The 12,849-nt window shown below is 36.5% G+C and overlaps 1 protein-coding gene across 1 annotated transcript in view; it reads right to left on the reverse strand.

Moving 5' to 3' along the window:
* The window catches only part of DYNC2H1 (dynein cytoplasmic 2 heavy chain 1), a 180,898-nt gene that overhangs the window by 116,750 nt on the left and 51,299 nt on the right, over positions 1 to 12,849 (reverse strand). Inside the window, exons 49-55 of the mRNA XM_074153785.1 lie at positions 11,550 to 11,798; positions 10,654 to 10,762; positions 9,544 to 9,657; positions 7,589 to 7,731; positions 5,462 to 5,543; positions 4,061 to 4,215; positions 2,241 to 2,378 (exon numbers count right to left, since the gene is read on the reverse strand). Of these exons, the coding sequence (XP_074009886.1) occupies positions 2,241 to 2,378; positions 4,061 to 4,215; positions 5,462 to 5,543; positions 7,589 to 7,731; positions 9,544 to 9,657; positions 10,654 to 10,762; positions 11,550 to 11,798 (990 nt within the window). The remainder of the gene's footprint in view (positions 1 to 2,240; positions 2,379 to 4,060; positions 4,216 to 5,461; positions 5,544 to 7,588; positions 7,732 to 9,543; positions 9,658 to 10,653; positions 10,763 to 11,549; positions 11,799 to 12,849) is intronic.

Raw genomic sequence — 12,849 nt, forward strand, 5'->3', positions numbered from 1 at the left:
GTTTGGAGAAGAGGAGGCTGAGGGGAGACCTCATTGCCCTCTACAACTACCTGAAAGGAAACTGTAGAGAGGCGGGGGTTGGCCTCTTCTCCCAAGGGAATAACGACAGGACCAGAGGAAATGGTATGAAGCTGCGGCAAGGGAGGTTTAGATTAGATATTAGGAAGAATTACTTTACTGAAAGAGTGGTCAAGCACTGGAACAGCCTGCCCAGGGAGGTGGTGGAGTCACCATCCCTGGAGGTATTTAAGAAACGTGTAGACGTGGCTCTTCAGGGCATGCTCTAGTGCCCGGGATTGTTGGTTTGTGGTGGGGTGTTGTGTGTGAGGTTGTGGGTGTGGGGTTTAGTTGGTGGGTGCTTTTTTTTTTTTTTTTTTTTTTTCTTTTTTGGGGGGGGGTTGTTGTTTGTTTGGTTTTGTGTGTTGTGGTTTTTTGTTTGTTTGTGTGGTTTTTTTTTTTTTTTTAATGTGGTTGGACTCGATGATCTCAAAGGTCCCTTCCAACCACTAAGATTCTGTGATTCTGTGATTCTGTAATATATGAAACGACAATGAAAACGACCTTACATATCCTGACATTTACAGAAAAACCCCAATGAAACAGCGACTACCAATACCAGTTACAAAACAAATAATTGAGGATAATAGCATAAAATAAAAGACTAATATTCTAGGCTCAGTTCACCTACAAGATACAAAACAACAAAGCCCAGAGTTTATGTTTTTATATATTTTCCAGTATATAACACATTATTATAACCAGCAATTGTCAAGCTGAGTTAAACTTGTAGCAGAAGGTAACACATATATAAGCAGAGAAAACTTTGAGATTAATAATAATCTTTCTGAGCACTTTACACAAGCTATAGACCAGCATGTCACTGAAGATTACATTCAAATCCATAAAACATTAGCTACATAAAACTAGATTAGACATTTCATGCAAATGTACATGTACTGAATCATAGCTCTGAATAAGAAAACCTTAAAATTCAGTTGTAGGTCAAAAGCCTTGCTCTGAAAGAAGATTAAAAGAGTCTGTATGTATTAGAGCCCTCTCTCTTACATAAACTAGAACATTCGAAGCGACATTAAAATGTTAGAGGGCACCTATACTTTATGCTAATCTAAATAATCAGAATTCTACTGTAATTTTTCTGATGTCAGTGGGCCCATCATGTTTCATTGCCTTTGGCCTATTCTTTGATTTTGTCCTACAAAGTAATATGTGCTACACACACACCCTGTAACTCTACTGGACAAGAGCAGACAGATTTAAAACAGAAATCAGGGAAAATGGCATAATATATTCTTTGAGGCCAGCAGTGAACACAAGCCAATCATCACTATTCAAATTCATGTATAGTAGGCAAAGCCTAAAAGTCCTAAAAATTGCCAATGGAAGTAGACTTATAAAAACAGGAAGTAATGCACCTTTAAAGCACTGTGAAGCAAATGGTTTGAAAGAGTAGGCATCTACTTTACTGCATACAGAGAATGTCTTCGTCATTGAGCTTCTTTATTTAAAGTTTGCTTCAGACTGATCAGACTAAATCAGTAACAAAATAAACAGCGCAGTAACAGCAGATTCATCAAGGCTTATCCTATATTTATGATTTCTGGACGTATCACCTAGACATCCATTTTCTGCACAATGATTTTACTTAACTGAGAAAATGCTACTAAAGAAAATTAAGTCCTCAAAAAACAGAAGGTCTACTTCTGAGCTGAAGAATAAAAATTCAAGGAGTGATGAAAACAGAGATATTATTTAACCTTCTGTGAGGTTGACTTCAGAGGACCAGACCTCATGAAATACATACTTTCTAATACTCCACAAATTTAATTCCTGGTATTTGTTACTTAAAATAGTGCTATTTGTCAGTATTTCATTTGAAGTTCCTATCTGTAATAAACATTATAAAATGGATCAGTCTGGATTTGTGAAGTTCGAGGAAAACTTTCAGACTAAACTACAGCAGTAAATACTACTCAGGTGCAAAACTTGCACTGATTTCTTCCTACTCAATTAGTTCAAATATGACTTAAATTTTATAATCCTCTGTCCTGCTGAAAGTTTATTCAAGCCTCAGGGCTCATTTATTCCCTTAGGCAAATTCTTGTAAAAGCATCAGGTTTTGTAACCCTTGAAAAAGATACACAGCATAGGCAGTTATGGAGACAAAAACCAGAAAAGCATCTCTTTTTTTTTTCCACTTTGGATGTGATGGTATACAACACCTGCATAGACACTGTAATTTCTTGAAGGGCAGCATCAGCCTCATCCTGCTTCGTTTTGAGTAAAACGCTTTGTTCTCCAGCTTTTCTGTTCAGTTCATCGACCAGGGCTTTAGCTTCATTCAGCTTTGAAACACCTGCCTATAAAGGTTTATAAGAAGCAGTTATTTAGCAATGAATGGATTTAAATGAAGGTTGGTTACAAATAGTATGCACAAACTAAGAGTGATGTAGACTATTATTAATTTTTTTAATTTATGTTCCACATTTTCTCGATCTTATTTACATTTTCTTAGTATTATTTAACCCAAAAATGAGATTTGACACTTCTAGATGTGTTGCTATAAGATCTATAACTGCATCAAAAAGCTGAAAACAAAATTGTCAAAATAACAAATTTTTAATGGAACAGCAACCAGTACAAAATCTTTTTCTCATTAATTCAATAGCATTTCAATTAACTGGTTTTAACTCCATATAATTATATCTCCTCTAAAAAAAATCTACAAAAATTAAACAAATTAGATTATCCTATTTCTGCATATTTTTACATTCTCTAAAGAACATAGATGTACATAAAACAAAGCTTCAATTATGCTAAGACTAACTATTTTCTTTATTCACACTTTCTAAATTATTTACCCTACAGTAATCAGATAACCAAATTCTTTCAAGATAAATTTGAAAAAAAAATATTACCTGGAAGATGTTTTGATTTAGGATACACATCTCTACTTTTCATGTAAATGATTACTTTTATTTTACCAGAGCATTTAATAACTAAATGAGTGTTTGTCACAAACAAACCACAGCTACATTCTAAATAAATAAAAAAGCAATTTCTATCATTACAAATGTAAATCTCCTTAAATTGCTTACTACAGTAATGGAAAGATATTGGCAGGCAGAATAAAAACAGTTTAGAATAAGAGGCAAGGAAGTAATTTGGTTTTGACAGATGCTTTAAGAAGAAACACAGCTTTGCAAGTGTGGTTTCAGAACAGCGGCAAGGGTCACTGGGAAAAGGAGCTGAAAGGGAAAGGAGAAGGGTAAAGACAAAAATTGTATGCCCTAAAGCATCATACGGATCTTTCCAGAAATATACTGGGGGAAGCAGGAAGGGAAGGAAGTATGACTGGAGAGATAACAAATGGGTTTCGGAAATCAGCATGTTATGCACATGGAACAGGAGTAAAACATCTGTGAGGTGAACTGCATTTGGTCTGGAATTGAGTAAAGGTCTGATGTGTGGAAAAGGAATTTGAAATCAATACCAAAACAGAAATTGAGACAAAATCACAACAAAGGGAATCTTGGCCAAAGCTACACAAGATCACCATGAGATAACAGCTTGTTCAACTAGAAGGATGCAAAAAAACAAAGCAGGTAGTTGCTTTACAGATATAAAGAAAGGGATGGAATATGGATCTACATGGCGAAAATGAATACAAGCAGAGGCAGGACTTAAATTGATGAAAAGATGATGAGCTGTTTGCAACACAATTCCAATACATATGGGTGAAAAAATTTAAAGTGCTTTCAAGTACTTTCTACTCTTCTAAGAAAACATACCCAATCTGATACATTCTCGAGGAAAAATATTAATGAAAATGAGAAACCACTCTTCACTCTTCGAGGCATCTGAACAGAGACGTGCATAAAGATTCATAGTATTCCTCTCCTGAAACCACAGCACGAGCATCTACCAACCGGGGACACCTCACACAACCATGTCAGCAGCTACAGCCCATTAATACACAAGACATTTCCAAATAGGAGAGTATTTTGAAAAGCCCTATGTCAAAAATATTTTAAATACATACCTGCAAGTGGTTCTGCCTTTTTATTAGCTCTCTTCTTTTACTGTTATTGATGGTACTGTATACATGAAGGAATGTCATATACCTGCTAGGCGTTGCTCCATACATTTTACATGATTCATGGATCGCCAGAAATGACTTCAGAAAATCAGAATCACCTGTATAACATAATTTATTACGCAGATAATAATATGCTCATTCTTATCTCATATTAAAATAACTAAGGAAGAAGAACAGAGTACGTTTTTTGAGATATGAACTAAGGACATTCAAAATACCACAAAGAATGTACTTTTTTCAAAGTACTCTCAGGAAAACAACATGTAATTAGATTTGAAATACATGTTCCTCAGAAAGAAATAAACTGAAATTGTTTCAAAGCTGCAAAATATCCCACTGATGTATGGAGAAGCAAGCAAAATTAATTGCAGATTACTGAGGGCTAATCATAAAAGAAACTTTATTTCCACAGAAATTTCATTTGAAACTACTTGGACTTTTTTAGAAAGGAAGATGATGTGTTTTTCTCTTCTCCCTTGTCTCTGATGACAGGTAGACTAAAAGGTTTTTCTGAGCATTCCAGGTCCTTCAGTTTGTTTAACAATTTCTCAAAAGAAGTCCAAAGATACTATAAAATAAATTGTATTAACCCACAAAAGAAAAAAATTGCTAAAACATATCCACATATAAATAGATGCCTTTAATAAGTACTGAGGCATAGTTTAAGTACCATGATCTAGGATAAAGATGGATGGTAGCATGAACACTAAATCCTAAGTTTGGTAATTATCCTGATGGGCTGGAATGGCTATTAAAAAGCAATACAAAACAAGAAAACCCCAAGTGAAACACTTACCATTTTATACTCTGTTGGCTCCATGATTCTAAGTGCTACTTAGATTAATGCTTTATAAAAGTGTCTAAAAGCAGTATTATGCAAATAAGTGCTGGCACTGGTGTCCTAGATTAAGTTCAACACCCTATTTTTAAAATGGTAAAATGTGAAGTTTGATTATAAAAACAAATAATTCTGAAACACGGACATTACTTACAAGTCTAATACAAGAATAATGAAAACATAGAGACTAAAAAACTCAAATCATAAAATGTTTATGTTGTGAAATAACATCCACACAGAAGGAAGACACAGAATAAAAAACCCCAGGATGCAGCTTAATCAGTTTATAAAACTGAATATACATGACTATTTGTGACAGAAGAGACTGGGTGTGATGAGCCAGGATGTATGTTCCAGACTAATGTTCCCTTGCACAAAATGTCTGCCATGTGAACAATACCAAAATCTAAACATACTCAAAGTATCCATGCTATTATCTATGTCCAACACAGGACTGAGTAAGTGTTTAATACTAATAATAACTAATGGGTCCACCTAAATATTACCTGAATGTTTTTTCTTAAGTTCCTTATGTGCTTTTCCAGTCTTTTCTTGTTCATCTGAATTACACAGAAGCATTTCAGGTATCTAAAAAAACAAACGTGCTTTTTTGTATGAAAATTACAAACAATGAAAATTTGAGTTAACATATAAGAAACAAACCTTCAATCTAGTTTCTCATTTTAAAAGACTGAATAAGATAGCTTTATTCAGAATATTGTATTTACAGAATATTTATAGCATTAAAAAGATCAATTCTGCCTTTCCCTGACACTGTTCTCTTGGGCAGAGGAGTTTTTGCTGGCCTTAACAAAGAGTGGTTAATTCCCAGAGGACTCTTACAATACTCAAATGTCAAAGGTGTAAAAAGATATACAACCAACAGGAAATCAGACAGTCTTAAGTGCAACTGTTGCAGATAGAACAGCAGAATTAAACAATGCCTAAGTTTAAGTCTTTGAAGTCTTTTTCAAGGCCTAAGAGTGGGCTTACCTTCATATGTTATCAACTATACAATGTACAATGGTCAAAATAAAAAAAAGTATATTTAAAGGTTCTGGCATACAACTAAATGGTAAGACTCCACTTTAAAAAAAAAATCCCTACTGAAGTGGAAGTGAAAATATTCTAAAAAACATATTTTAACTGTGGACAGAGCTGGTCCAAACATTTTTGCCAAAATGAACTTTCAGCACAACCTGTCATTGAAACTGAGGCACTGGCGATGGCAGCTGGGGAAGCCCCAGTAATCCAAGCAGAATTGAACATTCTGCACCATCGGCTCCCAGGGCTCTCCCAGGAAAGCAACCAACTCCATGGTCCAGGTGTGAAACCCATCACGATGAGTCAATGGGAGAGGCAAGAGGAGTCTTGGGACCCACCATGGAATGCAGTGGAAGACCATTTCAGAGTGCACAAGACTTACAATGGGAAGGGTAAGGCACACACAGGAGTTGGCTGCCAGAGGGACTGGAAGGTCCAGGCCAACCGCCTGAGAGAGACTGTGAAGTCTGGGAGTCAAATGAGACCCAGCTGCACATGTCTCTGTGTGCACATGCACATGTATATGCTTGCACAGGACTCAGTGGGGAGAGCCTAGATACAAGGTCAGCTACAAGATGGACTGGATGTCTAAGCCCAGTTACTGGAAGGATCCACTGTGTGTGTGTGTGCGCCTCTGTACCAGCAGCTGGAGTGGGGCTGCAGCCTCAGGTGCTTGTACATCCAGATGCCAGCAACTGGGAAGACCAGGGGATCCAGAAGCAATTACTGGAGGGTCTGTGTGTCTGTGCACAGCGAGTAGGGGGATCCACATCCTGCATGTGTACATATATCCCAGTAATCCACCTTCATTGTGATCACTCAGAGAGGGGAACACGGGATGATGCCAACAGTGCTGTTTGTGCTGAAGGTTTCTGGTTGTGTTGTTCTATGTGGTTAATCACATCTATATATGTGTGCTTGTGTGTGTGCCTACTGGGAATACATGCTCAGCTTCACCACTGGTTCCAGTTGGGGCTGTGAATCTGTGGCAGCCTATCAGGATACTGGATTTGGATTTGACAATCTCTTAACATATAAAAGTAAGATATATCTTTCTCAAACCTACCCTCTGAACATCCTCAAATAGGCAGATTTTGACCTTAAAAAGAACGCACTGACTCCATTCCATGAAGCAAAACACTTAACAAAGATTCAAGAATAACATAAGGTTTAAAGTGCAATCTTAGACCTATAGCAGCTCATATACATATAACAAACCTATTTTTAAACTAGCTGTCAAGCATACTAGTAACAGCAGGTAACAGCATAGTTGGCTTTATCATTTCGCTTGCAGTCTATTTGTGTTTTGTTCTTAAATGCTGTGTTTGATCAGAGTCATAGTAGTCAGCATTTTGTTCAAGTCAGCCCACAGAGAGAACAAAAATGTTACTGGTAAAATGAGACTGCTAATATTACTTAACTGTTCTGCAGAATGTTCTGTCTTTCTAGGACTGCACAAATGGATTAAATAAGCACAGTGACAATTATTCCTTCACAACTTTACATATTTTGATCTTATTCACCAAAGCTCAGTTATTTTTTGAGATACTAATTTAAACAAGTCACAGTTTTTGATTAATGCAATTTACCTTTTTCATACTTGTTTCTGACCAGGTTTCCATCCACAAAACCTGACATTTCTTGTACAGTGCTGGATTACTTTCACAGTTTATTGTGAAATTTAAATTGGTAGAATCCATGATCAAGACAACATGCAGATTTTGTTGGATCCCTAAGAAAATGAAACATATTAAGTATTCAGTAGATAACAATCTGACTACATGATGGTAGGTTTATTGCAAATACAACATAATTTACTGTCCTTCAAATACTTATCACAACACAATTTATGAAAAAAGGTACTGTTACACCACATCACACCAAGGGAGTTATGTTTAGAAACAGAACTTAAATTAATTTGATATCATCGATTCTCACTGTGTATATAACATTGTATTTTTTTTATTATTTGGAAGAGCTGACAAATTTAAATCATAGAATACTTCATGTTGGAAGGAACCTTTAAAGGTCACATAGTCCAACCTCCCCTGCAATGAGCAGGGACAACTTCAACTCGACCAGGTTCCTCAGAGCCCCATCCCACCCGATCTTGAATGTTTCCAAGGGCAGCACATCTACCACCTCTCTGGGAAACCAGAGTTCCAGTGTTTCACCGCCCTCAGCATAAAAAAATTGTCTTCCTTCTATCTAGTTTAAATCTCCCCTCTTCTAGTTTAAAGCCACTACCCCTTGCCCTATCACAACAGGCCCTGATAAAAAGTTTGTCCCCGTCTTTCTTGTAGGTCCCCTTTAAGTATTGAAAGGCCACAATAAGGTCTCCCCAGAGCCTCCTCCAGGCCGAACAGCCCCAACTCCCTCAGCCTGTCCTCACAGGAGAGGTGCTTCTTCCCCTCTGATCATTTTTGTGGCCCTCCTCTGGACCCACTCCAATAGGTCCATGCCTTTTTTTCTACTGAGGACTCCAGGTGAGGTCTCACAAGAGTGGAGTAGAGGGGCAGAAACACCCCCCTCAACCTTCTGCCCATGCTTCTTTTGATGCAGCCCAGGATGCGGTTGGCTTTCTGGGCTGTGAGCACACATTGCCGGCTCATGTCCAGCTTTTCATCCACCAGTACCCTTGCATCCTCCACAGTCCTCCACAGGAGGACTACTCTCAATCTCTTCATCCTCCAGCCTGTATTGACACTGGGGGTTGTCCCAACCCAGGTGCAGGATCCTGCACTTGGCCTTGTTGAACCTCAGGTTCACATGGGTGAACTCGAGGTTGTCCAGGTCCCTCTAGATGGAACCCCATCCCTTAGGCGTGTCAAATGCACCACTCAGCTTGGTATCGTCGGCAAACTTGCTGAAGGTGGACTCGATCCCACTGTTTGTCACTGATGAAGATATTAAATGGTACTGGTCCCAGTAAGGGACCTGAGTGACACCACTTATCACTGTGGTATTACTAGTCCTCATTCCAGTCAATATAGACCAATAGAACCAATTAGAAGTAGTTCCAGAACCCTTGAGTATGACAGCCAACATCTCTGTTCTTTCAGTGACATTCTTCTGTTTATTTGTAATCTAAGTAATCTTCTTGTCGGAATGAGAGAAGGTAGGAACACATCTAATTAAGAAACCTATCTGTAAACTTGTTCATGATTACTGAGAATCCAAAGGGATTTGTAGGTATAATTGATGAATAGAAGAAAACTCTGTTGCTAGATATATAAGCTAAACAAACCAGTAAACGATGGGAACAAAAGCTTTCTTCCTTCTAATCACTTTCAACAGCAGACATCATAACAGCTTTGTAGAACACTCATGGATACAGAATTTCAGATAGAAGAATGAATTTTAAGCTGAGAGTTCTGTCCCCTGAAATATCACACTGTAATAATTATTTTTCCCTAGTTTTTAATAACTAACTGAAAGTTAAAAATGCACACAAAACAAGGACCATGTTAGAAATTATTTGTCCATTATTATACCACTTCTGTAACTTTGTAATAAATTATAACTTATAATTCTGTTCACATACGGTATGTGAAATAGTTGAAAATTGGTCCTGTAAATCCATCTTGTGAAGCTTGATCCTTCAGAGGAGAAAGCAATGGTTCTAATTCTTCTGTTTTATATAGCCCAGGAATTTCTCCTATTTCAAGAACGAATTTAAAATGTCAGTTTGAATACAATATAATTCTTCAAATTCCTTTGAAGGATTCCCTTGAATCCTCTGAATAGAGTCACCTCCATACTTTCATGAGTATCATCCTCTGTACTTCATTATTCTTTTCATGGCATCATGAAAAAAACAAACCAAAATATTGTGATTCCACTTAATTTAAACAGCCTACTTTGTTTACATTACTGAAATATACTTCAAAAACTTACTCAAATCTACCCAAAGACAGGGATCCAATACTGCATATAAAACAAATCAAACCAGACTTTGTCATACACCAGAAAACAGAAACAAGAAAGATAGTAGTTATCTAGGTCCTCTGACACAGAGTTTTAAACTGGATGATGAGAATCTGATACTCTGAGGAGCCTTGGTTTTGCACCTGGGAAACAGGAAAATCTGGTGCTCTTATCAATCAGCAATTAAACTACTGCAACTCCAAAAAACATTTAGTAAGTTAGACTCAGTCTCCTTCAATGATCTCTCTGATTGAGGAACAAAACTAGATAACAAAATAAAGTCACTTTCGTTATTTGTTATTATTATGAATCATCTCATTACTCTTAGAAAAGGGGGGTTTGCTGATGTTCGTTTAAGTAAAGGACTCAGTCTATACAATTTAATAAAACATTGAGACACCTCTCAATTTTGAATTTTGTTAGAAAAAGGACCCTGTAGAGTAGAATACATTATTATTTGTTACACTATTAGAAAGAATGCCTTTGAAATAAGTTAACTTTCAACTTTGAGGAACTGAAAGCACCCGTACTGCAGGGTAGGTTGAAGTACAGCTAAGTGAACTTCAAGTCAGTTTGTCACGTACAAGTGTTCTAGCTAAAATGGCATAGAAGGCTAACTAACACTTCTGGTATGGACATAAAGTTAGAAAGCATCACCTAATTCTCCCTCATTGAGTTAAATCTGTGTGGTAAAAGTAGTACTATAATCTTTTTGGACTTGTCTCACCTGAAGACAGTAAACTGTTGATCATCTCAAGGAATGTGGAATGAACAAACTGATAGTCTTCGAGCAGCAATACCACCTGTTGTGCTTCAATGCCCGCAAGCTCCATCACCTAGAAGCAGGGAAGACATTTAAATCTCAGTATATGGAATATACATATTGTTCATAAGAGAATGATAATCTTTCCTTGATTATATATTACATACATATTTTCTCCACAGCGTCTACACTATTATATATTTACAAAAGGTTACTAGGCAATTAAATTATATGAGATATCAAATATAGAAAATGTTCTACCTAGATATACAGCTTGGTAATGAAAAAAGAATTAAAACAGACTCTTCCATAGAGTATATTTATGTTCCAGATGTGACCCAATTATAGAGTTGTGTTGCTCTTTTGTGTGGGCTTAGATCTAGAATTTTATTTAGCATTGCTGAAGGTACTGAGAAGCTCCTGATTCGAGGTTTGCATTTGTTTTTAAATAATATGTACACTCTAATCAATCACTGAAGTTTTACTTGATTCAGCTACTGAATCACTGACAGACCATAGTACAGAGAAAATAAAATAAATACAAATATGAATATATATATATGAAATATATACCTTTCTAATATTCACACAAACTTAGAATTGATGAAGTCCACAATACTCATAAAAACAGCTCTGGTGTTCAAAAAAGTAGAGTTTCAGGTAATTACTATAAAAAACTATACAAATCTAGACAGTGAGAACTTCTAAAAATCTACTTGTTCCATGTAGACTGGATATTTTGGTTTTCTTAAAATATCTCTTCACACAACATTTTTGTATCCTTCAAAATTCCCATATTCTTTTGGTTTTTTTAATACACACCTAAAACACTACAAAGTGGAAGACACTGAGTGACTTACATATTTAAGATCATTTTTGAACTGCTTCAGCTCATAGCCTCTGGAAATTTTGGGAGTAATCAGAACAGCTCCGTGCATGTGACTAACTAAAGAGGTAACTGTTCGACGACCTACACCACTCCGTCCTGCCAAAAGAAGTGATCCTCCAGGAAAACTTAGCACTCTGTCCACTTTAGACATATAACTGAGGACTTCTTGGAATAGTAAAATCTCTGTCTCTTTTTTGTCTCGCCCATAATAAATAATACCCTATTAAAAAAGAAAAAAAAAAAAAGAAATGTGTTCACTAATAATAAATAAAAGCAGTAAGACATGAAAGCACCCAACATTTAAAAGTTTAGAAGAGAAGGGCTTGAAAGCTTAAGAGATCACACTGGTATTCATTACAAATAAATTATTTATGTGACAGAATTTATATACCTTGCATGCCCTTTGCTGGTAATGAACAGACCATGTTACTCCCAGCACCAGGATACCCTAGAAGTCTTTGATATATTGAAACAGAAACCTACGAGTGAATTAATTAAAATTAAATAATGAAGCAGAACAAAGTCTGTGCTGTGTCTCTGACTACAGATCAGTTAATATATAATTTAGAAGAGTGTTTTAGGCAGCTAATTGCTGCTTAATTGCAGATTATGGAATATGGGTGGAACACCAGATCCTAAGATTAATTTCTGGCCTTGTTATACTTAATAAAACCTCATCTTTGAAGCCCAATGTAATTGTGTCCTCAGAAAAAACGATAAACTCTCTGATTACTGAGGCTATTGAACTTTATCATTTCCCATATAGTCTATATGTCACAAGTTGGCAATTAAGGAGAGAGAGTAGCTTCCCATCTACAAGAGCAGTCCATCAAATACTACTTGTAAGGGGAGATGATCTCAAAGCTCTTATTCTGAAAATCACTCAGCCTAGCAGAGTTAACGTTTTCATTCCCTGATCAAGTTCACTTTTTGGACTTTCCTTTTTAAAAGTGTGCCAAATCTCCAAACGATCCATTTGTATTTCTTCAAATAAAAATTATATTAGCAAATTACAAATTCAGAAAGTAAACAATTAATAAAACACTTAGGTACTCAAACTAACACACCAATGTTTCTCAAAATGTTGTTCACCAAACCGTTATAAACCACCAGCAAATGTGACTGATGCCCTTTCATCAAAATAACCTTGCTACATGGTACTTCCCATTGCCTGCCACATAACATAACAAACCTTCCCTCACTTGACCAAATGCAAAAGATGATTCCTTGAACAAGCAGCAGACCCCACCCTAAACCTGGTGCTCGCATGT

This window comes from Numenius arquata, chromosome 1 (assembly GCF_964106895.1).
Source record: "Numenius arquata chromosome 1, bNumArq3.hap1.1, whole genome shotgun sequence".
Taxonomy (NCBI): Eukaryota; Metazoa; Chordata; class Aves; order Charadriiformes; family Scolopacidae; genus Numenius; species Numenius arquata.